Here is a 26,072-nt window from a genome sequence, read left to right on the forward strand (position 1 = left end):
AGGCACAAAATGATGTAAAAATAAACTATTATAATACCCCCCAGGCTCAATTGTATACATTTTCTGTATACAATACACCTCCTTAAGAAAAAATCATCAAGAACTAGATGTGAAAGGTTTGGTTCCTGGGTTTGCATCAAGATGAAAGGTTCTGCACAGTTAAAAGATGGAGAGTCAGATAAGTTTCTAACTTTATTGCAATCCTGGTGAGGTTCACCGATCCCCATGGGGGTGGGAGAAGTCTGCCCCCTGGGGAACATGGGGAAGCTTTTATAGGGCATGGAAGCTGCTTTTCAGAAACTGATTCATCAAGGCTGCTGCTTCTCGGTTCCCAAAATGCAGGCAGTCTCCAGACTTTAGGAGGCTCACGGTAAGGAGGCTCCAGGCTTGCAGACTGTAACAGCCCCAGAATCAAGGTTCCCGCTCCCAGCCTTGCCCAGCCTGTCTCGACCTTACAGACAGTATTAGTCACCCACACTTAACTAAATATGAATATAGTTATAAAATCTTTCAAATTATGCTTTAAAAAATTCTTTGCTGGTTGGCCAGATTGTTTTCACTTTTCTGTATTTTTTTTTCTGCCTTGTTTTTTTATTTTTTAATTTCCCAAGCCAGACATTTTCTTGGGAACAATTTTATATTTAGATAACGTGATAAAATATAGTATACTTCAGTAAACAGAACTATTCCGAGCATCCTCCAGCTTCTGTATTTTAGATGAAGGAGACAGGTAGGATTTGAGGAGACCAGCAGTTAGCTGACCTTGGGGTTCATGTGTTGCCTGTAATTATGTTGCAAAAATACCATCAGAGATAGGCTGGTGCCTGGGAGACCTGTTTTTAAATGTTCCCTGAAAGAGTGTATTTTCAGTAAACAATGACTATTTTGTAGTAATGTCTTGTGAGCAAAACCGAAATAATGGCACTGTATTTTTGAACATTTCAGTAATGTTTTTGTGACATTTTTGCTCCCTCAAACTTTCTTTTCTTTTTCTTTTTTAAAAAAGATTTATTCATTTATGCATACAAAAGAACTGGGGTACAGGCCAGAGGTGTGGAGGGTGAAAGGATTCTCAGAGACAATGGGGAGCAGAACACGTGGACTGACTGAAACACACTGCTGAGGAGAGCAGTGGGTGAGACAGGAAAAGTCTGCTGCACCCTGTGGGTCAGCTCCCTGGCTGGGGATCGCACTTGTGCTGCAGTGGCTATGGCTAGCTTAACCTGTTGTGCCACCAGGGAGGGCCCCATTTCAGTAATTTTAAAAAATATTTATTTATCTATGCATACAGACCTGGGGTACAGGCCAGAGGTGCAGGGGTGGTGAGTGGATTCACCAGAGTGAGAGCGGGGAGCAGAACAGGCCGACTGATGAAGTTCACTGCTGAGGGGAACAGCGGGTGGGTCAGAAGAGGTCTGCCGCTCCTTGTGGGTCACCTCCGGGGCGGGGATCGAACTCATGCTGAAGTGGCTTAGTGCTGTGCTTTAACCCGCTGCGCCACCAGGGAGGGCCCTCAGTAATGTTTTTATAGTCTCTGTAGATGGCCGGTGCTCTTGGTGGGCATCATCTGGGGACTTGAGGTGGGTCTATAGCCTTAGACAAAAACCTGAAGCCCTCTGAGCCTATTTCTCCTTATAAAATGGTGATAAAATCTATCTTGTTGGATTCATAGTGATAATATTGAAGTTGTAAATGAGGTGAGTGTTATTTGAAAGTATATATTATCGTATATTATATAATAAAGCATACAGATAATAATTAACAAGCAATTAACCTCTTTTATCAGTACACATGAAGAGTTTTATTAACAATGGTGCTGCTTTGAAGTTTGTTCTAGAATGCAAACCTGTTATAAAAGGCTAATTTCTCAACAGGTCTCACCAAAATAAAGTATAAGTAGGTGAGGTGATGGATGCTTGGTGGGAATCTGTCCACAATGGGTGTAGCAGTCATCAGTTGTACACTTTATTTTTTTAAGATTTATTCATGCATGAAAGAGCTGTGGGGGTGGTAAGAGGCTTCACCAGAGAAGTGGAGAGCAAATAGGCAGATCTACTGAAATACACTGCTGAGGGGAGCAGCGGGAGACAGGAGAGGTCTGTTTCGCCCTGTGGGTCCCCTCCCTGGCTGGGGACCGAACTTGTGCTACAGTGATTGCTGTGCTTTATTGTGCTGAGACTACCAGGGAGGCCCCAGTTGTGCACTTTAAATACCTTACAATTTTATCTATTATTCCTCAACAAAATGGGGGGGAAGGGCAATTTCTAGGACGGGCAGATACTCCGAGTGTAGTCTCTGCTTTCCAATACTATCAATGTCTCTGTGGGGGTATGCACAGCAGTCAGAGGCCCCAGCACAGGCTCTGGGCCAGACACACGTCGGAGGCTGCACTGTGACTTGGCCTTCCACTCTGTTAGCTCACATACAGGGCCTTGTCACATACGTGTCTCAAAAGGTCACTCTGGGCCCTGAACGCCGGTCTTTGAGAACCATTTGCAGTTCTCCAAAGCACTAGGCCTTTCTGGCCTTTACAGAATGGCTTTCCTTGCCCACCTCCTGCTGACTCCTCTTCTTTAGGTTTCCCTGACTCCCCAGCTTGTTGAGGGGTCCTTTCCGCCTGCTCACCCCCTTCGCCACCCTTACGCCGACTGCAAGTTCAGCCACACTGCCTAGATGTTGGTCCACGTCCTCCCACTTTGCTGCTGCAAGTATTTTGGGGTTTAGCATGTGCCAGGCACACACTTAGCATTTTATGTGCACCATCTACTGAAGTCTCCTCACCAACCCAGGAAACAGGTATCAGCACAACGAGAAAACTGGAGCTTAGAGAGGAGAATGTTCTGTCCAAGGTCCCACAAATACAGAGAAGGGATTTGCAGGGTCGAGCAGAGTGAAAGCAAGTTGTAAGCCCTCAACAAGTCATAGCTTATTACACTCTGACTTGCAGGAGCAGGGGCAGGACCTCACCCCTCACCCACTCGTGTCCCTTCGGCTGGACGCAGAGCGGTGCTGATTATCACTTGACTGCCTACAACTCCTCAAAGCCTTATCAACGACTGCTGTGCGCTTTCTATCAAATGTCCCTGTATTTGAGATGAGGCACTTGTCACCCTTAGCCCCCTTCCCATGGACACACAGAACCAGCAACCACCTAAATAAACATCCGCTTTATTTTACCAAATATAATTTATCAGTTATGTTGACATTTGTCAATTCAGTTATAGCAACTATAAATAATTCTCTTAAGACACAGTTCTGTAGCTTCTTACGGGGTCAGGAGTAAACCAGTGTCGCTCCTCCTCCAGGCCAGAACATGCAGTTTGTGCAACCAGGGAAAAAGAAATGAATCTTGTGGGAAAGTCACCTTCATTTTCTTTCCCTTGCCCGCAGTCCTTCTGTGGCTTGCACTCAGGGGGGACTTGGGGCACACCCATCTTGCTGCTCCTTCAGCAAAGGAGGTGCTCCAGAGTCCTCCAGGGCAGCCTGGCTGAACTCCAGAGCTAAGGGGCGAGTGACTGGGGCAGGGGTGACTGGAGGTTTCAGGGTCAGTCTCAGGGCCAGGGGGTTTGGTTTCGGTGCATGTACAAGAAGAGTCTGTGCAAACGTGTTTGGACAAGATGAAGGAAAGCCCGAGGGGAGCAGAAACACCGCTGGTATTCATGAGCTCTGTGGGACACAGCTCCCCCACCCACTCGGTAACCCCTGGGCTCCCTTTCGATGCTAAGGTTCTAGTCTCCACAGGGTGGGAGGAGGACGGCCTCTGGAGGTAGGGGCACGCTCCCAGATAAGGCATGTTGTCGGGAAGAGATGGGGCCGTGCCTTGCCAAACGGGGGCCTTTGGGGCTTCAGAGCGGTGTATGAGAGGCTGCAAGGGGGACAGAACAAGCCTGCATCTCAATGCCCAAATTCGTCCACGTCTGTGTGGACACATTTTCAGTCTGTTCAGAGTCACGTGGGGCAGATGTGGAGGCTTCACCACCCGTTGTCTTGCTCTGGTGGAGAAAAGGAGAAGTAGCAGTTGATGTCCAGCCTGCCACTTCTTTTTTGGGGGGTTGGTGAGAAGTAGAGGAAGGGTGGTTTAGGGAAATGAACACTGGTTGAGCAATGGGGCTTGTGGCTCTGGCTGTGGCCAGTGGTGCAGAGGTGGGACCCAGGAGGAGAAGGAGACAGAACTCGACTGGGAACACAGGTGCAGACACAGGGGCCATAGTTAGAGGAGCTGTTCATCTGGCGTTTGGGCAATGAGGTGAGGTTGGAGCTGTGTTTCCACACCACTGGCCAGCTGGCGCCTGGCAGTGTACCCAGCACATACCAGGATAAATATTGCTCGGTGAAGGCTTCAGAACACGCCTGCGGAAGAACCCACCTTAGGGGGCTGCGATTTCCTGAACGAGTGAAGGAATGAGTGTTGAATGCCTGCGAGCAAGAGCCGAGAGAGGAAAGCCCAACCTCCGTGGCATGGCGGGATGGGTCATTTTACCACATGACAGCGTCTAAGGGGACCACGCGATTAGGTCCTCAGGGGACACAGCAGTGATGAAAATGCCTGGTTGCCCTCAACTTCCCAACCATCCTCCACATACCCATACCCCAACCCTGATCTCGAACCCAGGCCAGCAAGCTCTGGGGAAGGTAGTGCTCAGAGGAAATAAAAGATGAAGGTTGGACAGGAACGAAGAATCTGGTCTCAGGGAGGACATGGATTCTGGCAAACCTATGGTTGGGCGTGGCCAACAGCAAGACCAGGCCGCTGCTTATTTCTCCCTGGCTGGGACAGTTAAGTGGCAGAGGGTTGGCGGGAGGGGCTGGTGGCCTTCATCAGACAAACGGGGAGGGGCATGTACACAGACTGGCTAGGCACTGTGCTCTTTTCTTGGGCTGGCACAGCTATCTCCTGCCTAGTGTTTTGAAGTTGGTCCATTTCTACAAAAAGTGTGTGTGTGTGTGTGTGTGTGTGTGTGTGTGTGAGTATGGAGGGAGTGTAGAGTGATATTTATCTCTCTGTTCAACCAAAAAGAAAAAAACAAAATAAAATTTAAAAAACCAGAGCCCACAGAGAAAGGGGTTCTCATCAGGGCCAAGACCAAGGTTGCAAAAGCTAAACCAGAGTCCCCAGATCCCAGACGGAACCCCACCCCAATCCACGTCACTGGAGGCACCCACCATGAAATTGCACTTGGTGATTGTCTCAAAAATCTACTTGTACTGCTTATCTCAGTCCATCTGTCCTTCCTGAATTTTGCTGATATAAACTTGGCTCATGTATAAAAATTCCCATTGAAAATAATGAGAATTTGGTATTGGAGTGAAGTCCTAGAAAGAGGCAGGAGTGTGGAGCGTGGAGTGGGCTGGGGAGCAAAAGAAAAAATTCAAATGGAAAGTGCAGAGGGGTGGGCAGAAGGTTGAGTGACCAGGTTAGTCCCCGACATCCGTGTCTCGGTCCCCAATGAGCCAGAGGACGTGGAAGCTGAGTGCCAGGAGGCCGGTGCCAAGCAGGTCCCCCAGAGCTGTCAAGTACGGGATGGAGAAGTTGTCTGGGTCCAGGCCCCGACCCCACATCCAATGCACCATCCAGTCCGCAATGTACAGGAGGATCAGCACCTGCCGAGACAAAGGCCAGTCTGTAGCCGCGACCTCGCTCCAGGGGGAGCCAGAGGCCACACGGTCGGGCTCGGCTGTCCACAGCCTCACTGGGGCAGCTCATCTTTCCTCCCTGGCACCCTGTGTCCTCTCACTGCCATTACCATCTTGAGCGGAACAGGCCAGCGTGAGCTCCTCAGAAAGGAAGATGCTGCCACTTCTGGCCCCACGTCAGCGTTCCTTTCTGCTCCTAAACTGACCAACACCTTGTCTACACCTTGTGGCTCCTGTTCAGCTCTCTGCCCTCCAGTTCCGGGCCATCCCACGTTGGGTCAAATCCCTCTCTGCCCTGTTGGCTTTCCTGGGAGCCTGGCCCGAGGCTGGGGGTGGAAATTTGCTTTTCATGCGGAGACAGAGACGATTCCTTTGTTCAGAGTGGAATAAGGACAGTTTTTGAGGCTTCTGCTGGCACAGTTGTCTGAGAAACAGCTGGTTATTCTGAGCTTTCCTCCTGACCCTTCCCATTCTGCTATTGTGGGTTCAGAAAATGCAAGTTTAGTTGAACATGAGTTCTAGAAAATTAGAATTACAAATAAGTCAGCTAAACATAGGGCAGACTGGCATATCAACTCAAAAGACATTTTGGATTTATCTGTGCTTTTGCTTCCCTTCCTACTACAGACAACCAAGACTGATCTAGATTAGAACCCTACCAGTGGGTACAGGAGCAGTAACATAAAAGCTGGGCACTCGTTAGCGATGCAGAGTCTGGGGCTCTCCCTGGCGGCACGACAGATTAAAGCACAGCACTGTGAAGCTCTCTACAGCACGAGTTCAATCCCTGGCCAGGGAGCTGATCCACAGGGCGCAGCAGACCTCTCCTGTCTCACCCGCTGCTCCCCTCTGCAGTGTATTTCAGTCTATCTGCCTGTTCTGTTCCCCACTCGGTCTCTGGTGAATCCTTTCACCGCCCCCCACCTCAGGCCTGTACCCCAGTTCTTATATGCAAACAAACAAATCTTTAAAAAAAAAAAAAAAAGAAGAAATGCAGAGTCTCAGGTCTCCCTGCAGAACTCCTAAATTCCTAAATCAGAATCTGCATTTTAAATACAATTCACATGCCCCTTTAAGTAGGAGGTGCATCTGATCTATGCTTCTTAACAACTGGGCTTCATAAATAACTGCATCTGAGTGAAAATGAAACAGTTTCTAGTGATCAAGCTCTAACACAGTGCTTTGAGAGTTTTATTTCTTGTACTTTGCAAATACCATGGTATGTAAATTCTATCCTATTGGGTCAGATGCAGGAGCCCGAGACTCCTGGGGATCCAAAAGCCAGAAATGTTGCTTATTTTTACCACGATTTGGTCACTTTCCTGCCTTCTTTTCAAAGAAACCAGACAGTTCCAGCGCCCTTCACCTTCCCCTTGTGCTGCACACACAGCCTTGTACTTCCATGGCCCTGGCCCTGGCCCTGGGCGAGAGCCAGACCTCTTGAACTTCACACCCTCTCCAGCAGCTGCAGGAGTGTCCCAAATAGAGACCACGACCGGAGGGACCTGGGGACGTGCCCTGACTGCAGCTGTCCCCATGTTCCAGCCTCCTAATCAGGCCTCCAGGCACATGGCTGGGAAGAAGGGCAAAGAGATCAGAAGGAATCTTTATGGGGATCAAGTACCATGCCTGCGCCCTCCACAGCCTAGGAAGACAGGACACGTGAGCACCCCCACAGGGAGCTGCTAATAGGTAACAGCTGAGGCTTTCCTTCCCAGCACAGGCCGACTGATAACCTCCAGTCACGGACCCTCAACCTCCAGCCACGGACCCTCAACCTCCAGCCACAGACCCTTAGCAGAAAATAAGTATTAATTCTGGCTTTTGGATCCCCAGGGGTCTCAGATTCTTGCATCTGGGCTCGTAAGAGTAGAACTGACCTTCACCCCTACTCTGTTCCCACTGAGGGCAATGAACCCCAATTTGCAAGGTGACCATTGCAGGGAAAGAGCATATGCTTGAATCTCAGCCAGCAATGCCAAGAAGCCCGAACACGCAGCCTTTCTAAAGTTGGGGGTCCCATGTTTGCCAGTGGTGGTCTGGTTGAATGAAATGATGGTACTTCTCTAGGACAGAAAACAATATAGCATAAAAAACCAGCGCACTCACTGGACTATGGTGATGGCACATGGGTGACTTGGTGATGGGAAACACATGGGGATTACAATTGAGATGAAAAAAAAAATGTACAAAATGATGTAAAAATAAGCTATTATACTATAAAACAAAACAAAACAAAAACCAGGGCACTTTCTGCAAGTATTGGTATGGAATGACCTGGAAGATCAATTAAGTGAAAAAAGAAGGGTAGAGAGCGTGTGCATAGTATGTTAGCTGTGTGTTAAAAAAAGGAGAAACAAATATATATATACTTGCTTGTATAAACACAGAATACACTTGGATAAAGGCGAAAAAGTTAACTACTAAAGCCTGTGCAGAAGAGAAACAGATGCCTCGGAGGAGAGTGAGAAGAGGACTTTACACCATGAACTCTTAAAAAGCACATGGACAGAGCCTCCCTCATGGCCTTGGGGTTGGCTCTCAGTGCTGTCACCTGAGTTCGATTCCAGCCAGGGAGTAACCCACAGGGCACAGCAGACCTCTGTCTCCCCACTGCTCCCCTCAGCAGTGCGTTTTAACCCATCTGCCTGTTCTGTTCCCCACTCTGTCTCAGGTGAATCCTCTAAGCCCTCACACCTCTGGCCTGTACCCCAGTTCTTCTACACACACACACACACAAAAGTTAAAAACAACAACAACAAACAAACAAGCCCTGAACAATGATTACTCTTAGTTAGTAAGAAAACATTCATAAAATTGTTAAATGTGGGTCCTCTCTGGTGGTTCAGTGGGTTAAAGCACAGTACTGAGGAGCTATCTGCAGCCACTGCAGCATGGGTTCAGTCCCCGGCAGTGGAACTGACCCACATGGCGCGGCAGACCTCTCCTGACCCGCCCCCTGCTCCCCTCAGCAGTGTACTTCATCAGTCTGCCTGTTCTGTTCCCCACTGTGTCTCTGGTGAAGCCTCTCGCCTCCCCTGCACCTCTGGCCTGCACCACAGTTCTTGTACGCATCAATCAATCAATCAATCTTTTATAAAAAATTGTTAAATGTAACAATAAGGGTGACTTGACTATCTGGCAGCATAGGGTGTCTGGCGGTGACACACCTGGGCTACAGGGGTGGCTCTGTAGCTCTGCAGATGCATACAACCACAACAGCTGCGTGTCACTCTGGTGCCGTCTGGGTGAGCGCTGCGAGCTGTGCTCAGCGGATCCCTATCACGATTCAGACTCTGGCTATACAAGTTGTTACTGTTGGGGGAGATTGAGTGAAGAGCACACGAGACCTCCCACTACATATTTTTGCAACCTCTTATGAATCTAAAATTTTTTCCAAATACAAAGTTGAAAAAAATGTAATAATACAACAGGGAGAAAGTGTCACTGTATTATGGAAGGGCAAGACTGAATGTGACCCTGGAGGTTACCTAGTGCAGTGATTGCTTTTTCCAATTTATTTATTTATGCATATAAGAGCTGGGTATCGGCCAGAGTTGGGGGTGGTGGTGGTGACAGGATTCACCAGAGACGGAGAAGGGAGAAGAACAGGTGGATAGATTGAAATGCACTGCTGAGGGGGAGCAGCAGGCAGGTCAGGAGAGGTCTGCTGCGCCATGTGGGTCAGCTCCCTGGCCAGGGATCGAATCAGCTGCAGTGGCTGATGATAGCTTCCTAGTGCTGTGTCTTTAACCCCAGGGCCACCAGGGAGGCCCGAGTGCAGCGATTTTGACAAATTTTTTGAAGCAGTGAAACTCTCTTTCAAATGAAATCTCCCGAGAGTCTGGCATGTAAAACAGGGTGAAGTGGAGCATGCCAGTGAGGCCCACAGGGGCGACAGACGAAGTCCACCGGCCCTGCTCTCTGCATCCCCTGCCTGACAACCACCATCCACCCCCCTCAATTTGCAAATGTATCGCCCAGCTTGGAGAGGTAAAACTGGACCAAAGCCTCATAGTATGTTAGTGGTTCCCGTTCTGAGCCCCGGCGCCACGCTTATCTGCCTTCAGCCTCCTAGTCAGAGAAGAAGTGTCCACACGCAGGCTGGCCGTGGCTCGCGGGCCGTACCTGGAGCAGTGCAGCTGTCATGTAGAAGACGATGAAGATGAGCGTGAGTGTGGTGTGCCCGCCCTGCATACAGCTGATGGTGTAAAGGAACACCAGGTGTCCTGGAACCACAAGGAGGAAGAGGACCCGGGCCGACCGCGAGTTCACATCTGAGGCAGGGGGGACAGGGGTGAGTAGGAGGGGCGGTGGGGGGAGGCTGTCTCCACCTCTTCATCCTGGGGTTCCCCAGCGCCCACGGCTTCCTGGGAAGCCTGGCTCTGCCCTCCAGAATAGCTGGTGGAGACTGCACATCCCAGCTCCCCTGATTCTCAAGCACATGGCTGTGGCCCCTCCCTCTGGGGCTGCTGCCATGGACCGCGGAGGGCAGGAATCTGCTGTTACCTGGACTGAAGAAGGTGGTGCAAGGACTGGGGCAGCGTCGAGGGGCTTGCTCCGAGTTCTCCCCGGGCATGCCGTTCATGTGGAGGAAGGTGGAGATGCGGCTGGCCTGCACCGCCACCAGGTTGCCCCCGACACCTGCAGACACAGACATGGGGGGAAGGAAAGGCGGGGAGGGATGATCCCTTGTTCTGCTTTTTAACCGCACAGGCACTGGCCTCCCTTTTCCAGGCTCTGTGCGGGGACAGCCCACAGGCTCCTCCCCAGGAGGAGCCAGACTGAGACAGCCCTGTTCCAGGGAGTCTTCCAGCTCCTCCCACCCTCCCCTGCCTGAGATGAGGCTGGGGGTGCAGGGAAGGACACAGGCAGATGCCCTGCAGACTCGGGAGCCTGGTTCCTCCAGCTGCACAGTCCGCACACCTGCTTCCCCACACAGTTGAGGGGGAGCCCGGCACCCCGCCGCCCCCGCTCCTGCTCCCAACCGGCTCACGTGCTGATACTCTGCACTAGCTCCAGGAACCAATTTCAATATCAGGTCTGAGCTCTGGACTCAGATGTCTCCCAGGAACTGTGCTAGTATTCTCTTTGCCTCCCCTCCCCCAACCTATTCCCTGCTCTTCTCGACCTTGCCCCAAGGCCTGGAGGCCCCTAGATGGCATCTGACTTCTAGATGACTTTGCCCAGGGGCCCTTGCTGGTCCAATGGGAGGCAGCAATAGGCAATCAGAGAGGGTGGGAGGAGAGAGCCGGCCAGTGTTCCCTCCTGAGCCCTCCCTGCTTTTTGGAGGGGCCCCCTCTCCTAACCCCCTCCTGTGAGTGGCAGCAAAGGGCTCTCACTGGGCTTCTGAACACAATTTCCCTGTCACCCCTGAGGACTCCGGCTTGTGCTAATCTCTCGGTACTCCAATTTTTCTTCTTGGACCTTCTATCTTCCTCTCCCCTCTGAGTGTAGTCCCCGCTTTCAACCCTGAGCTGGATTCTCTTGCCTGCCGGAACCCTGACTGGTACAAGGTTTGACCCCTCAACCCTCCCCATCAATCCTCTCCTTTTTCTCTGGCAGCTGATGCCTAGACCTCACCCTTAATCCCAGGCGACCTCACCATTAATCACAGGCGTGAAGACAGCCATCCCTGCAAAGTTGGGGTCTGAAACAGTCTTGTCCAAGATGAGGCCCCCCACACTACAGACAGAAAGACAAGATGACAAGGGACCGTTGAAGAGAGACTGTTCTGGTCTCAGGACAAGGGCACAGTCCTATCCAGCCTTGGCGGGAAGGGGGGCCAAGTGCCGCCAGGGGCTCCCATCTTCCAGCCAGAACCAGCTATTGCTTATAATGGGTTGACTTGGAACAGTGACCTCAGTGCAAGCCGGAGGTGGCCGTCCAGGCAGCCATCTGCTGTACCCATACTGGCGAGAGGAGCCGCCTGAGGGTCATCTGTCTGGCAAGGTCACGGGTGTTCAACCTGCTCAGTCCTTATCTCCCCTTCTGGGATCAGCCCCGGCTCTTCCTCAGGGAACTGCCTCTCAAACTCAGACATTGGTCTGGTGAGGGCTAGACGACCCTAACAGAGCATCGCACCCCAAGGCCACTGTGATGGTTCAGGGGTAGCCCCGGGACTGGACAAGAGTCAACACTATTTGATGATGAGACTTTGTGGCGTTGTGGCGAGAAAGAACCTCTTCTCACCGGGACTTGTAAGAATAAGACACACAGAAAGTTGGATCTGCAGGTCAACACAGGGAAAAATCAGGGCAGAGAGGTAGAACATTTGGGGCATCTGAACCCAGCTGTGTCTTAAAGCTCCCAAAGCCGATACCTTCTGCTTTCCAATGAAACCCCCTTCACAGGTTGTCGTTTGCAACAGTGGGTATGTGAGGAACACACTAGTGAAGGCATGCCCGGGGTGCATGCCATATTCCCTCTCTTGGGGGCTGAAGAGGGAATCTTGCAGGGTGGGAGGAAGGCAGGGACACGGGCCAAGGTCCTACCTGCTGATGGCCATGGCGATAATGACAGGCTCCCACCCCGAATATAACACCTCCCTGGTGGCGGGGCTCCGTCGGGCCAGGACCACCCAGACAGGCAGCAGGGTCACGAAGAAGGCACACACCAGGGGGTAGATGTATTGCCAGTTGTCTGGAGAAGCAGACATCAAATCAAATAGGGTGAGTGGTGTGGTCCCTGCTCCTTGCACCCCTGGCCTGCAAATGTCCCAACAGATGAACAGCTACACCACCCCGAAAACTTAGTGAACATATCAGCCCATCTGAGCCCCACCGGACACCCAGGAGGGAGGCGAGGCCGGCCCCTGCCATTTTGTAGACGAGGGAGCCGAGGCTGCACCCCTCAGCCACTAGATTTTTCACGAGGGTGCAGACGAGACTCCAGGTTTCTTGATCTGATCTCAGCCTCCTCTCTAAGCCCCTATTCATTTAGTAGATAATAATACCAAGCCTTTCCTTGTTGGTAGCCATCTTACTCCTCCAAGGGAAGTGAGGAGGAGGAAGGATCAAGGAGAATGGACTTCCCCACTGCCCTGCCGGCTGCATGAATCTGCAGCCTGTGGCCTCATCTCTCTAAGGTCAGAGTTATCCCAAACCATGTTTTTACCAAAAGGTGAACAGCATGGAAGACCTCCTCACACATTTGCAAAACCACTACCGTCTCTCTCCCCGTGCCACGAAGAGTCAGCCCACCCTCCCTCGGTGGCGTCAGCCTTACTCTGCTCCAGGTAGAGGCCCCAGCTGATGCCTGAGAGCAGCGCCAAGGTGATGAGGTCGCCCAGGCTGGCGGCAATGGGTGTGGCCACGTTGTCTGGGTTGATCCCGATCTTTCGTGAGCCGATGATGACTCCTATCATGATCATCCCTGGAGCGGGGCGGGCAGGCGAGGCGACAAGGGGTGTCACCGAGCAAAAAGAGACTGGAGGTGCCAGACACAGTGCACACTCTGGGGTACCCATCCCTACTCCCCTGGCCCTCTCTTCCTTACCCAGCACCAGGGAGGCGATGAAGGCCGTGGCCACGCTGCTGGCACAGAGCAGGAAGGCATGCGGGATACTGAAGTGGCCGTCGGGGATCCAGCCAAAGACGACGGCTGCGATGGAGGCCAGGAAACCCACCACCGTGGCCTGCACCTGCGAGGGTGGCAAGGCGGAGAGGCCTGCAGCAGGAGCCTCGTTGCCGAAGTTGCTGAGCGCTTCGTCAGACCTCTCCCTGGCCCCGGCAGCCCCAGGAGGCTGGCTGGGTTGGACTGTCCAGTCCTCCCAGGCTGGAATGATGTCTTTATTTATTTAGTTTCACACCAGACACTCGCCCTGGACAGAGCACCCTGCAGGGGAGCCCAAGGCACGTTACTGGCCCAAGAAAGGTCCTTCCGGGGATTGGGTTCAACAAGCCCGAGCCTTCGGAACAGACACGAGGCCTGGGACTTACAGGGGAGGACTCCCAGGCCCGAACACGATGACTTCAAGGGGAGACGGGAACGTGCAGTCAAGATTACTTAAACAGTCTCGAGTCTGCTCTCGGGTCTCATCTGCGGGCCTCAGGCCCTGCGCAGTCGAGGTCTCACCCAGGACATGCCAGGCCCTCCTGATCTGGGCAGGTTTCTGGTAACCCGGCAGGCTCCAGAGGGTTACCTGGTTCCCTCCTAGTGCCGCTTTGGAGACGCCAGGTCATCAGCATGCCATAGTGCCACTCATGAGCCTGTCAAGCCTGTCAGATTCCTGACTCGGGGGGCAGCTGAGCCCACCTCCCTGGTCCCTGCTCTCTTACCTGGATGAGGGCCATGTTCCCGGTGATCATCCGCCAGAGCTCCTTGGGTGTATCCATGTGCCCGATGTTGGCCTGGGAGAGAAGGGCAAGGGATTGCAGTTGAGCCGGAAAAAGGCCTTGCAGCTCCATCCGCTAGGACCCTGCCCGAGCCAGGAGACAGAGCATGAGGGAGACTCAGGTTGGACATGATTCCCAGGAAGAGTAAGGCAGGATCAGAGGGGATCCCGTGAGGGGGAAGAAGTGAGGGTGCCTTGAGCTGCTGCAGCTAGGCCTTGGGCACTCCCCTCTTTCACCCCTTCCCATTCTCAGAGGACCCCTGGGTGTTCATCTGGCTCCTTCCTACGAGTCAGCAAGACCCTGGCTCTGAAGACAGCTTGCTAAACTGGGGCTTCAAGAGTTCTGGGTAGGGGTGAGGTGCTGAGGGGATAGGCCAGGAGCAGTGCGAGCTGTGGGCCAGGCTGGCTGCCACTTCTCTGCTGTCCTCGCCAGACTTGTGGCCATGCAGGGACATCCCTGTCCCCTGATTTCCCAGGTTCCCGAGTTTTACTGCCTCTAGTTCTCCTCCCCCACTCCCCCAACCCTGTGACTAGCTCAGCCTCTGCAGCATCAAGGCTGCCCCACGGGGTTGTGGGAGGAGGGAGTGGCGAGCAGGCCCTGTCCATCTAGACCCTTAAGGAAGAGCAAGCGGCAGAAGGGGAGAGGGGATGGGGCGGGAGGGGGCCGGGAGGGCCTGGCTCTGCTCCTGCCCAGCTGCAGAGTAGGGCTGGAGATCAGAGGAGGCCCCCATCTGCGCCGGTGGAGGGACCAGCATGACGCTCTCCTGCCCAAGCTGCATAAACAGTCACGAGGCAGTTGTGAAGCAGGGGGTGGGGCAAGAGCCAGGGGCACTGGGACACCCAGAAACCGAGCCTGGGAACCACGCTGGGCAGGGAGCCCCTGCCCAGGGGCAGCACACCGGGCCTGGGATCTCCCTATACCCGCCCAGCACAGCCTCACACCCCAGGCCTGGGTGGACAGGAAAGGCCTGTGATCCCCCGTCCGCCCGATGCTGCCTGGGCTCTGTGTGGCCCGCTCCTCCAGGCCAGGACACTCACTGCAGTGGACAGCCTCGACGCCAGGGTCATTTCCAGGTTCCCCTTAAGCCCCAGCAGTGCAGGTACCAAGATGAAGACCTCTGTCACCTTCTGGAACACTTCCCAGTGCTGCAAGGTAAAAACAGAACCCAGAAATTTCAGTGCCCCAAAGGCCTGGTATTGATGTTGAACAGAGAGTCTGAAATGAAGGGGCTCAAGTGGCCTCCTGGTGCCCCAGGGGTTAAATCTCAGTGCTATCACGGCCACAGCCTGAGTTCAATCCGGGGCCTGAGAGCTGACCCACATATGGTGCAGCCCACTGCTCCCCTCAGCAGTGTATTTCGGTGGATCTGCATCTTCTGCTCCCCACTCTGTATCTGGTGGATCCTCTCATCCCCCACACCTCTGACCTGCGCCCCAGTTCTTCTACAAAAGAAGTAAACACTATAAAAAGAAATCAGGGGCTTGAGGAGGAAGTGGGCAGGGTTGAGCAGCCATTCTATACTCCTAGACCTCTGGAACCCAAACACATCCATGGTCCTCCAAACACAGGCCCTCCTCTTGTCCCCCAGAACAGGGGAGAACAGGTCTCCCCCAGTCAGAAGACCCCAACATGGCTCTACTTTCTCTGCTTTCTGGAGCCAGGTTGGTGTGACACAGGGAAGTCAGCCCGGGCTGGCTTACACCCCCAAACTCCTCTGTGGTCCCCCCTCAGATTGCGATTGCCAACCCCCTTGCCTTCAGAGCAGTTTCTGTGTGACCTCGGCCTTGAGTAGTGTTGTCTCAGCTGTGGAGAGCTGGGCTCCATGGGGCTGGGCTGGGAGATTAAGAGTTTGTTTGGCTTCTCTCTCCAAGGGCTTTGGGCCTCAGCCACAACAAGTCCGTACCACAACAGGTCTGAACCAAGACTGTCCCAAACCGCTGATAGTTGGTCTACACAAAGCTTTTTATTCCTCCTCTGTACCCCGTCACCCACATCTCATCCCCATCTCTCAGTCAGGAGAGGCAAGGACACCCTGCAGGAGGAACAGTGGTCTGGGAGCCAGGAGACACCAGCTATCAGCCTGGCTCTCCCATCGGCTCCTTGAGCCACGACCCAGGTCGAGTTGAACCCTATCGACAACTCAGCCAGGCAAAGGCTACTTTTACCCCACTTTGTGGAGGAGGAAACTGAGGCTCAGTTAAGAGCACACTGCACACATTGCACTAAGAGGGAACAGGACTGGCTGTCCGAAAGCTACTTTAGTTGCAACAGAAATTGAAGACTGGAAAAAAAAAAAAAAAAGGCTGGAATTGGGTCTCCCTCCTCCATCCTGAGAGGACACAGATTCCTTTATTTGTTTTAAGGATGGAAAGCCTTCAGGTTTGAAGAGGGACAAGCAGGCAGGCGGCCAGGCGGACGTGCCTGGGCACCTTGGCTGGTAGAACTGCTGGCGGAAAGCAAGGTGCTGAAAGGGGCAGGGGCACTGGCCTGAAAGTCTTGGTTCTCCTACAAGAAACCACAGGGAGGAGCCTCGTGCTGTCTCCCCAAGTCCTCCCCACACGGGGAAAGGGGGGCTGAGACAAGTCACAAGAGCTTCAGGCTCCTGGCTGTGAAATGTACAGTTCAGGGGCGAGGTGAGGTGTTTCTAAAGGACTAGTATTAGAACAAGGCTGCAGAAGTCAGCAGCAATGAAATACCACCTCATGCCCGTTAGAGGAGCTACCGTTAACAGAGAACAGACTAGAAAAGAACTAGTGTTATGGAGGATGGAGAGAAACTGGACCCCTGTGCAATGCTGGCAGGAATGTAAAATGATGTAGCCACTATGGAAAATACTACAGCAGTTCCTCTAAAAATTAAAAATAGAACTACTCTACGATCCAGCAATCTCACTTCTGGATCTAGATCCATAAGAACTGAAAGCAGTGATTCGAAGAGATGTTCGCACCCCTGAGCTCACTGCAGCGTTAACTCTCAACAGCCAAGAGGTAGAAGCACCCCAAGCGCCCGTCCAGGGATGAATGATCGAATAAATGCAATAGGATTGATACACACAATGGAGTATTATTTAGCCTTAAAAAGGAAGGAAATCCTGTTGTATTCCACAACACAGACGGACCTTTAGGACGCGATGAAGTGATATAAGCCCATCATAAAAAGACAAATCCTGGGGCCCTCCCTGGTGGCGCAGCAGGTTAAAGCACTGCACTAAGAAGCTTACGCCACTTCCACATGAGTTCGATCCCCGCCTGCCCCGGAGGAGTCCACATGGCGTGGCAGACCTCTCCTGACCCGCCCGCTGCTCCCCTCAGCAGTGGACTTCGTCGATCTGCCTGTTCTGCTCCCCACTCTGTCTCTGTCTCTCACCCTCCGCATCTCTGGCCTGTACCCCAGTTCTGTATGAATAAATAAATAAATCTTTAAAAAAAAAAAAGACAAATCATGTATGATTCCACTTACATGAGGTACTGACATCCATAGAAATAGAAAGTAGAAAGGGGGTGTATGGGGCTTGGAGGAGGGGGAGGGGCTATTCAATGGGCACAGAGTTGCAGTTCTGCAAGGTGAAGCTTCTGGAGATACATTTCACAACCCCGAATTTTATACTGAAAAGTGGTTCCAATGATACATGTTATGTTACTACTATTTTTTCATCATACATACACAAAGATGAGCGAGGATATGAGAGGAGGTTGGGGAAAGGGCTGGAAGCCAGGAGAGACTGGACACTGGGCAAGGGGTGCCGACAAAGCAAAACCTCTTTTCTCGTCAGTTCTTTGAATGTGTGTGGGAGGGTAGGAGTGGGGCACCAGAGAAGGCTCTCTCAAGACCTTGGGGGACTCACAAGGTTAGGGCCTCCCCTGACCTGCATTCTGCCTGGGCCCTCACAGGTGGCGGGCTCAGGATTCTCTTGGGGACCCCCTCTCTGAAGAGTAAGGAGGGAAAGGAGACCTGGCCCCAGCGTCTGGTCCTCACAATATCTGCTGCATCCTCAAGCACGCACAGGGAGAGCCCGCCCCTTTCTAAACACTGGGGGGATATGAATATCTTCTGATTCCTGGAGCCCCAGAGAGAGGGTGGCCCCAGTGAGCACCGGCCCTGGAGGAGCTAGTGGACTGTTACTCTTGGACAGGCTGCTGCCTATCGCTGGGCCCGGCTCCCCGCTGGCCAGGCTGTGTTCTGCTTCAGCTCCCCCTTTCCTGTCTAAACTGGACGCAGCTCCTGAGGGCAAGAATTCCCTTTATTGCCTCTCCCCTCACAATAGTGGGGCTAGTGAGGGGCTTTGAAGCCCCTCTGAGGGTAGGGCCTCCTTGCCCCTCCTCGCTGCAAACCGTCTGTCCCACGGTTGCCAGGGCCGTGAACAGCTTCTTCTCCACGTGGGCGGAGGGGATGTGTATGCTCTGGCGGCTTGAGAAGCCTGTGGAGAAATATTCCAGTGTGGGCAAGTAATCTTTTCTGAATCATCTGTAAGGAATATTCCTGGTCTTTATGATTCTTTAAGAAGAAAAGAAGTATGAAGCTCAGCTAAGCCCCTGTGGTTGCCAACACACGCTCCCCCAAATTCCTCTACCTTCCAGGATACACAACCTCTCCTTTTAACTACACAAGGACTTGGAAAGTATGGGGTTTCAGCAGATGGGGTGAGAGACAGAATCAAGGGAATGACTACAATACCCCCTTAAGGAAAAATTTTCCCGATATGCACAGAACAGTCTGGAATTCACATCACCTGAGCCTCAGTCCAGAGCTGTCCTAGCCGACACCTGCACGAGAGAGGCTGATTCCTTCCTACACATACACTTTCACCATTCACAGAATCCTGCTAAAGCAGCAGCTCAGGCAGGGGTGGCCTGGGTCCCCCCACCCTCCTTTGGGAAGAGGTGCTGGGGATAGGGAAGCAGCCAGAAGCCAGGAGGCCCTGAAATTATGCACGGGGTGAATGTGGCAGGGGCTGAGGCCAGAGTCTCGCCTCTCCTTCCTCCTTGGCCTAGTTCAGGCCCATTCCATTTGTCCTGCTGGGAGCGCCTGCCCCAGAAGTCAAACCTGCCAGCAGAGCCGCCAGTCAAGCCTTCACCCACGTCTCCCTGCTCTGCTGGGAGGGAAGGGCTGTCCGCTCCCCCTGGGGCGGGGGCATCTACAGAGCGTCAGGAGGCAGCTCCTCTTCCCTTTCTCTCTTTCCTCTGCAGGGCTGGGAATGGTGGGACTGAGGACGAGCACCAGCACCCTCAAGCCCAGAAGGATTCCTGACTCAGCACAACCACCCGAAGTCTTGAGCCTCAGTGGTCCCGCCGCCGGCAGCTTTCTCCTCTTCTACCCTGCCTCTCCCATTCCTCCCCTCCTCTGCCTTCACATATGCACCCACCTCCCCCACCTTCAAGTGTTCTGCCTAAGACTTATTCCCCTGCAGGAGCATAGCAGTGGGCAAGGAAAGGCAGGAAGAGCTGCAACCACAAGAAGAGGGCACCAGGGCAATGCCTGGGCACCCAGGCTGCTCGGAGCGTGGAGAAGAGTGGTCAAGTGAGACGGACTCTGTGTGCCCTGCCTGGGAATGCCAGCAGCTACTATGGGTGCTCCCTCTCGCCCCAAGCCCATGCTGCCACTCACTCTCATTTTTGGAGACCTTTGCTGAGACCCATGAAGGTAGAGATGGCCAGAGGCGGAGGTGTTTGGGATCCTTTGTGAGTGAGTGGTGAATTCAAAAAAAAGACCCAGGAGTGCCTATCACCTGTGGCAAAGCAGCCGGGAATTCTACCTCCTGCCACCCCTGGCCCTCACAAAGGCTGCCGGGAAAAGGGGGAGAGGCTCTTGCAGTCTTCTGGGACAGAACCAGGAGGCAGGGAGCAGGCAGCTGGAGGCCCCCATGTCCCACCCCAACCTGGCCCAGCCTGTCTTCCCAACCTGGGAAGCTGAAGCAGACAGTCTCTTCAGCCCTTCCCTACTTCCAGCTGCTGGTCTGCCCTCACCCCCTGCAAAGCCTGGCTGTGGGCAGAGTGAGGAAGAGGCCAGTAAGAGGAGAAAACGTGGGCCTTCCAGACTGGGTCTTCTGCAGTCGTGGCGTAGATGGAGGTCTTGGCCCAATGACACATCTGAGCCTATGTGGGCTTCTGCTCATGCCCGGAGGCATTGGGGACACTCCCTAGGCACCCCCAACCCAGGCCTCGCAGACCGTCACACTGAAGGCGTCTCAGCTTGTGAAGCGGGGTGAAAGTATGCAACTTAGAAGCTGCTGCTGGGCCTGAATCTGCGGTGGGCCACCCCCATGGCTGCTCTGGCGGTGGTGTAAGCAGCCCCTGTGGTCCCATGGCTTGGTCCTTCTGCACCCATCTGTGCCCACCCCCCCATGATGTCACTGCAGCCATCTGCAGGGCCTGCTGAGCCCAGCTGTGGCAGGGAGGCCGGGGGAGGGGACAAGGACAAACTAGCCATTGTCGTTCTCGCCAATGGGCCCCAGCTCTGGGCTGAGTCTAGGAGCCAGACTGAGGCCAAGCGCTGGCTCTCCGTGGGCATGCCAGGCAGGGTCCTCGCTTCCCCTCCAGGTCTAGTTATGGGCATAGGGTGCAGGTGGCGTTGGTACAAGATGTCAGAGCCTCTTACAGTTGTAGAGTTTTCTGGATATGTGGGCGGGAGGGGACAACTTTGTTCTTGCTCATGCTAGTCTGTAACTCCAGTTGCTCCAGATTGCAGTCTACCCTGTTCTTTGGGGGAAGACAAAGAAAGCAGATTCCTGCTGAAGTTTTTCACCAACTGGCAAAACAAGGCAAGAGTAAGGGCCACGGAGGTTACCAGCAAGGGCTGGGAATCAGATGACCAGGGACACGCTCCCTAATCCCTCTAAGAGATACGTTCCCTAGCTACAGAATGGATGTAGCTATGCTTCCCAGCTCCTGGGTCCCCAGAAGAGTCCAGCAAATGATCCCCATTAATATCCAGAAATTCATCCACCCTCTCCCTTTGTAGGCACCAAACCAGGATTCAAAAACTCTGAATCGAGGCAGAGAAATTGCCCTGACTCCAGACTCACTTCTCTCAATACTCCGGTTCTCTGCCCTGGGAGAGGGGCCGTAGCCAGGGAAGGATCCCAAGCCCGGCTGTCTCCAGGCCTTTCGAACCTCCAAGAGGACAATCCTTAAGAAGCAGATGACGAGGGAAGGGAGTTAGCACAAGGCGGATAGGACAGGAGCAAGCCCCTCATTAGGGGTGGGAGATGCCGGGTTCTCTTGAAGGACTCAGGCCAAGGTGGTCCAAGCAGACACCGCTGAACCCAGCTGCCTGGATACAGGCACAGAGGGACCCACCATCAACCACACGCCTCTCATAGGCTTGACCCAGCACAGGGGAGGTGGTGCTGAACTCCATGCTCTCCCGGGGGGTTTCATGGTCAGGGATATGCTGTCAGAGGGGTGCATGTGTGTGTGTGGGGGGGGGGAGGGGCCCAGGGGGCAAAAGCCAGATCTCCAGCCTCTGTATTCCTCAGAGTACCTAGGACGGAGACCAACACGTGGAAGGAACTGGATACATGCAATGAGGGCCGGAGGTGAATCCACGCTTTCAGAAAGCTCTGCATGCCCATTGTGTTTCAAAAGCTTTTATCTGGAAATAAGACTCCAAAAATCTCTGACCTCGAGGTTCTGGGGAGTCCCACAAACCACTGCCCAGCACATCGCTGGCTGTTAGCTTCCAGGTCCTGCCAATTGTTAGCCCTGATTCTACCCAGTAGCCTCACAAAGAGCCCTCTGTCTGGGCAGGCTCATGAAAGACAGGTAAGGAGCAAACAGGAGAGACAGTTCTGCCTAGACCTGGTTACACTTTGTCCCCGTTTATGACACATAACAAGCATTCCAGATCTTGTCACACCAACTCCCCCAAATTATGCATCAGACAGCATGTGTCCACTCCCACTCCCCTTTTCTGTTACAGACAGAAAAGCGACCCCAAACAGGTTAAGCACTTAATCTGAGACCCGCTTTTGGCAGCTGGACAAATACCTGCCCAGCAGGGGGATGGAGAGGAGACTTGAAACTGAGCTTTGTACACCAAGGTATTCTTGAAACCCGGGGTGGGAACAGTCTAAAGAGACTACCCACTAAATATCTCCTCCTGGGCCAGGCTCAGCAGGAATGCCCAGGTGCAACAACCCCATCCCATTTCTCCTCTTCCAAGCCTGCACTCCAGAACCAGTTCTGCTTCTGTTAAGCAATATTGCCCCGACCACCTCCCAGGGCCCACAGGGCTTCCTCAAGGCTTCTGTAGAAAGTAACCAGATCAAGACGAAACCCAGGACATGATCCAAAGGGAAACAGTATTCTAGGAAGCGCAGCTGCTTTGCATGGGGTTGGGCAGAAAGCTCCAGCAGTCAGAGTCCCAGGGGGAAAAGCGGCCCGGGCTCCCCGTGAAGAGCGTCCCTACTGGGCCCTACCTGCACGATGTCCAGCACCATGCCTGCAGCCACCGTCCCGAAGCCTGCCAGGAGGAAGGGAAACAACACCTGCAGCCCGATGGAGAAGGAGGTCTCCTTGAGTGGGGAGGGGGGTGCGGGGCCCCGGTCCGTGCTGACGTCGTCGCTTTCATTGCTCTGGCTCCCGTTCTCCAGCAGGGCGTCTTCTTCCCGAACCCCCTTGGCATTGGCCCGAGACTCAGTCACCACCACCTCCACCCCAGCCCCATCGGGCCCCAGGAACTCTGAGGTCCCGGCCAAGGGCTCTCTTCCGGGGCCATCTGAAGAGCATGGTGAGGCAGCGGGGCCAGTTCCATTCAGCTGGTGGACGTCCTTCGGCTCTGGTTTAGAGGACATGACGGGAAGGGAGGAGGGGAAGGGGGACTTTCTTCTTTTTTTGCTTTGGCTTTCCCTCTCTAACTTGGGAAAGAACTTAGTCCTGGGGTGAACCCAGGCTTGGGCGCCGCGGGACCTCTCCCCACGGCTCTCTGCTCCTACCAGGCACTGCAAAAGCTGATCTAGCAACAGGCAGCCCCATCAAGCACTGGAGCCACAGGCTGGAGGGAAACAAAAAAGCCCCCAACAGACTCTGTAGCTGATCACCAGGGGTGTAGACGCTGGCTCCGGCCACCAGTGCTGTGCTCGGGGGTGGGGGGTGGGGGGGGGGGAGAAACTGATCTGGTCTCTTATCTTCTTTGGTTCACAGAGGCAGGCTCCTGGGAGCAGGGGGCATCCAGATGGAAGAGCCCAGCCAAGTCTGGGGTGCCTTCTAAGGTGGCCCTTCTTCCAAGAAAAACAGCTTGTGTTCAAATCGTTCAGAAGACAGCCCCGATGTGGGGCTGCAGCTCCTTCGCTTGCCTCAGGCTGGGTTCCTCAGGCTTCCCGCAGCTCTTTGGATTCTGCTGGTCCCAGGGCAGTGTCTGCTGCTTTTCCCCTTTCCTCCAGAGAGTTCCCTCCTTTCTGAGAAGACCTCGTACCTCCTCAAATCCCTGGTTCTTAAAGTCTGGAGAATCTGTGTGGAACACCTTATGGAGAAGGAAGAAGACAAGAAAGAATGTTACAACACAGCAGAACCACTTGGTGGATTTACAACACAGGCCAACACAGAGAACCTGCTCCCGCCCCTCTCTTGACACTAAAATGACCCATTCTGGCCTGCAACATCAGGAGTCCCGCAGGTGATATTTCCTCCTCGCTTCTAACCGGCACCCCAGCGCCCCACAAATAATTGGGGAGAGGCAAGATGTCCTGGAGGGAGACCCCTTTTTGAACGCCCGTCAAGAGTCCATCAAAGATTATTTAGGTGTGGCCTCCTGAGGGGCAGGGGTCAGCGACAAATTTAGTCACAAACTCCCTGCCACAGTCACAGGACAGCCAAGCCCACAGAGCAAATAAACAGGGAGAATCTGTCACTGAGTGAAGGTCCCCAGACTCCCAAATACCCGAGCCCCCAGGGAGGAAAAAACAACAAACCAGGGCTCCCTGAGCAGTGGGGCAAGCCTGCCAGCGGAAGGCCAAGAGCCAGAGGCCTTCCACTCCTGTCCTTGACTGTCAACACTGTTACAAAGAGCTCAGAGGCTGACTTGGACCCAGGCCTGTCTCCACTTCTCTCCCCTGCTCACGGCCTTGGGAGCTTGTCAGATAGGAGAAGGGAGTTATCTCAGTTTGAAGGAGGAAGGGGTAAGACTATTGGTTATTATGCACACATTTCAGTTCCCTAGGCTCACCCTGTTCCCCTGGGTTACTGAGAGTTGGACATAATGGAATTCTTAGGAAACAAAAGCAAAAAACAAAAGCAGCTACTAAAAAAATAAATAAATAAAACAAAGCAAAACAAAAAAACAAAGCAGAATAAGCCAAAGGGTGCTTGTTCCAAATGCAGGAACAGCCCCACTTTCTCTCCTAAAAGGATCCCCAGGCTTGATTCCACCCATCCCATGTCACTAAAATAGCTTGTGTAAGAAAAAAGAGGGGGCGGGGGGAGGGGACCAAAAAAAAAAAAAAAACGCAAAACTTAAGAGGATTTTCCCAGATGGGGTGAACCGAGTCTTAAGTATTCCAAACACAATTAGTCAACTCTGGTTTGGCAAGGGGTGACTGCAATGCCAGTAACTGGCCCATGGGAATTACTTCTCTTTCTATCCACTCAAGTCATCCGGGCTCCCTTTCCAATCACTTTACACTGGGTCCTGTGGTTCCTTCAAAGATCCTCAGTAGAGACCCAGGAGGAAACTTCTGCGCAGGAATCCACAGCCCACATGCCCCCCAAAAAGTTTCAGTTTGCTAAAACCTGCCCCTAGGGCCTCCTCCGGCTTCCTGGCGGACCACCTAACCTCAAAAGGGGCTGGAAGGAGGAGAAGCCAATACCTCAGCCCTTCCTGTAAGGACTCCTGACTGAGCTGGGGGCCGGGATGAAAGAAGCAAAAGTGGACCAGGATGCCCTGAGGTAAGGCACACACACAAAAAGACGCATTTCGTGTCCCCAAGCCCCGGGAGGGGGAGAAGAAACTGGGTGGCCTCTTCCGCCTCTCCTGGACTCAGACTCCGTAAATGCGCAGCTCGCCAGGCCTCCCGCCCCCGGCCGCCCGCTCCCCCAGACCCGACAGGACTGACCTGGCCCTCGCTGGGGAGGAAGGGGGGTGCCTGACGAGTGGCAGCAGGAGCCCGTGGTCTCGGGGGGTGCAGGGTGCCCCCTCTTCTCATCACTCCTCCTCAGCAGTCCTCCTCGACCCCCGGAGTGCCCTCCCACACCCCCAGCCAAGGAGACCGTCCACCCGCGACCCCCGGCTCGCTACATTTCGCCTCCGCTTTCCAGCGAGGCCGCAGCTCAGCTTCCACGAGGAGGAGGTGGCCAGGGAGGACAGGATATACCGCTTCGGGCCTAGGCTAGGGGGACCCCGACGAGAGCCTGTGGGGCCGAGCTCACTCGCCCCCAATCGCTTCTAGTCGGAGGACTTGGGCCCGACTGGTTGGCTGCTAGTGGCAAACGTGATCTAGGGCAGACTGGGTGGCACTCCCCACCCCTCCATCAAAAATAGGTTGTGGATGGACAACTGCAGCAGCCAATGGAAACCCGGGAGGGGACGGACGCTGCGTGGCCCGGCCCCTTTCCTTCGCTCAGGGCCCCGGAGGCGGGGCGCTGGGGAGACGCTGAGCTAGAAGGAAAGCGAGCTGCTGCCAGTCGCGATCCCGCGGCGGGCTGGCGGGCCCCGCGCCCATCAGCCGGCGGCCTGGGTTCCAGCAGCCTCAGGGGCCCGCCCTGCCCTGCCTGGGAGACCTGCTGGTCTGCGGAGCTGTGCGCCCGAGCGCGTCCGCGTGGGCATCCTGAGTTGCCCTGAGCCGCAGGCGGGGAGACCCGGGAAGCTCCTAGTGGGACCAGCGAGCCAGCCTCGCTGGCGGCCCGGGCGGCCGCCGCGGTGCCCCTTCCCCGCGCTCTGCACCCGAAGAGAGTCGCCCTACCTGGTTCTAGGACACAGCTCCCCTTCTCGCCACCTCGCGCTTCCGCCCGATTCCGCGTTCACTAGGCAAATGGCTCAGCCCTGGCGGACCTTGCCTTTATATACCGTCCCAGCCTAGAAAGGGGTGGGGATGGGCGGGCAGGAGGGAAGAGAGATGGGATCTTCGCTGGGGTCCTACACGTGCCACCTGAGGTAGGGGCGGCACCTTTG

General features: G+C 54.0%; 1 protein-coding gene across 4 annotated transcripts; it reads right to left on the bottom strand.

Annotated features, from left to right (window-relative positions):
* Positions 1-3,152: 3,152 nt before the first annotated feature.
* Positions 3,153-25,919, bottom strand: SLC41A1 (solute carrier family 41 (magnesium transporter), member 1). 4 transcript variants are annotated; one of them, XR_001145597.1, is made up of 12 exons: positions 25,018-25,388; positions 22,387-23,429; positions 15,008-15,115; positions 13,914-13,985; positions 13,132-13,276; positions 12,862-13,008; positions 12,129-12,276; positions 11,240-11,319; positions 10,144-10,278; positions 9,763-9,911; positions 5,164-5,601; positions 3,153-3,992 (listed from the first exon to the last, which is right to left on the bottom strand). XR_001145597.1 is itself a non-coding variant. In XM_004685558.2 (12 exons), the coding sequence occupies exons 2-11, from the start codon at positions 22,759-22,761 to the stop codon at positions 5,416-5,418; spliced, it is 1,545 nt and encodes a 514-aa protein (XP_004685615.1). In that variant the 5' UTR covers positions 22,762-23,429; positions 25,018-25,388; the 3' UTR covers positions 3,153-3,992; positions 5,412-5,415. The 4 variants fall into 4 exon arrangements, 3 of the variants coding, with proteins under 3 accessions (XP_004685615.1, XP_012582410.1, XP_012582409.1); XM_004685558.2 differs by having other exon boundaries at positions 5,412-5,601; XM_012726956.1 differs by lacking the exon at positions 25,018-25,388 and adding an exon at positions 25,864-25,919 and having other exon boundaries at positions 3,153-5,601.
* Positions 25,920-26,072: the final 153 nt, after the last annotated feature.

Source organism: Condylura cristata, unplaced genomic scaffold, assembly GCF_000260355.1.
Source record: "Condylura cristata isolate star-nosed mole 26May11 unplaced genomic scaffold, ConCri1.0 scaffold00018, whole genome shotgun sequence".
Classification (NCBI taxonomy): Eukaryota; Metazoa; Chordata; class Mammalia; order Eulipotyphla; family Talpidae; genus Condylura; species Condylura cristata.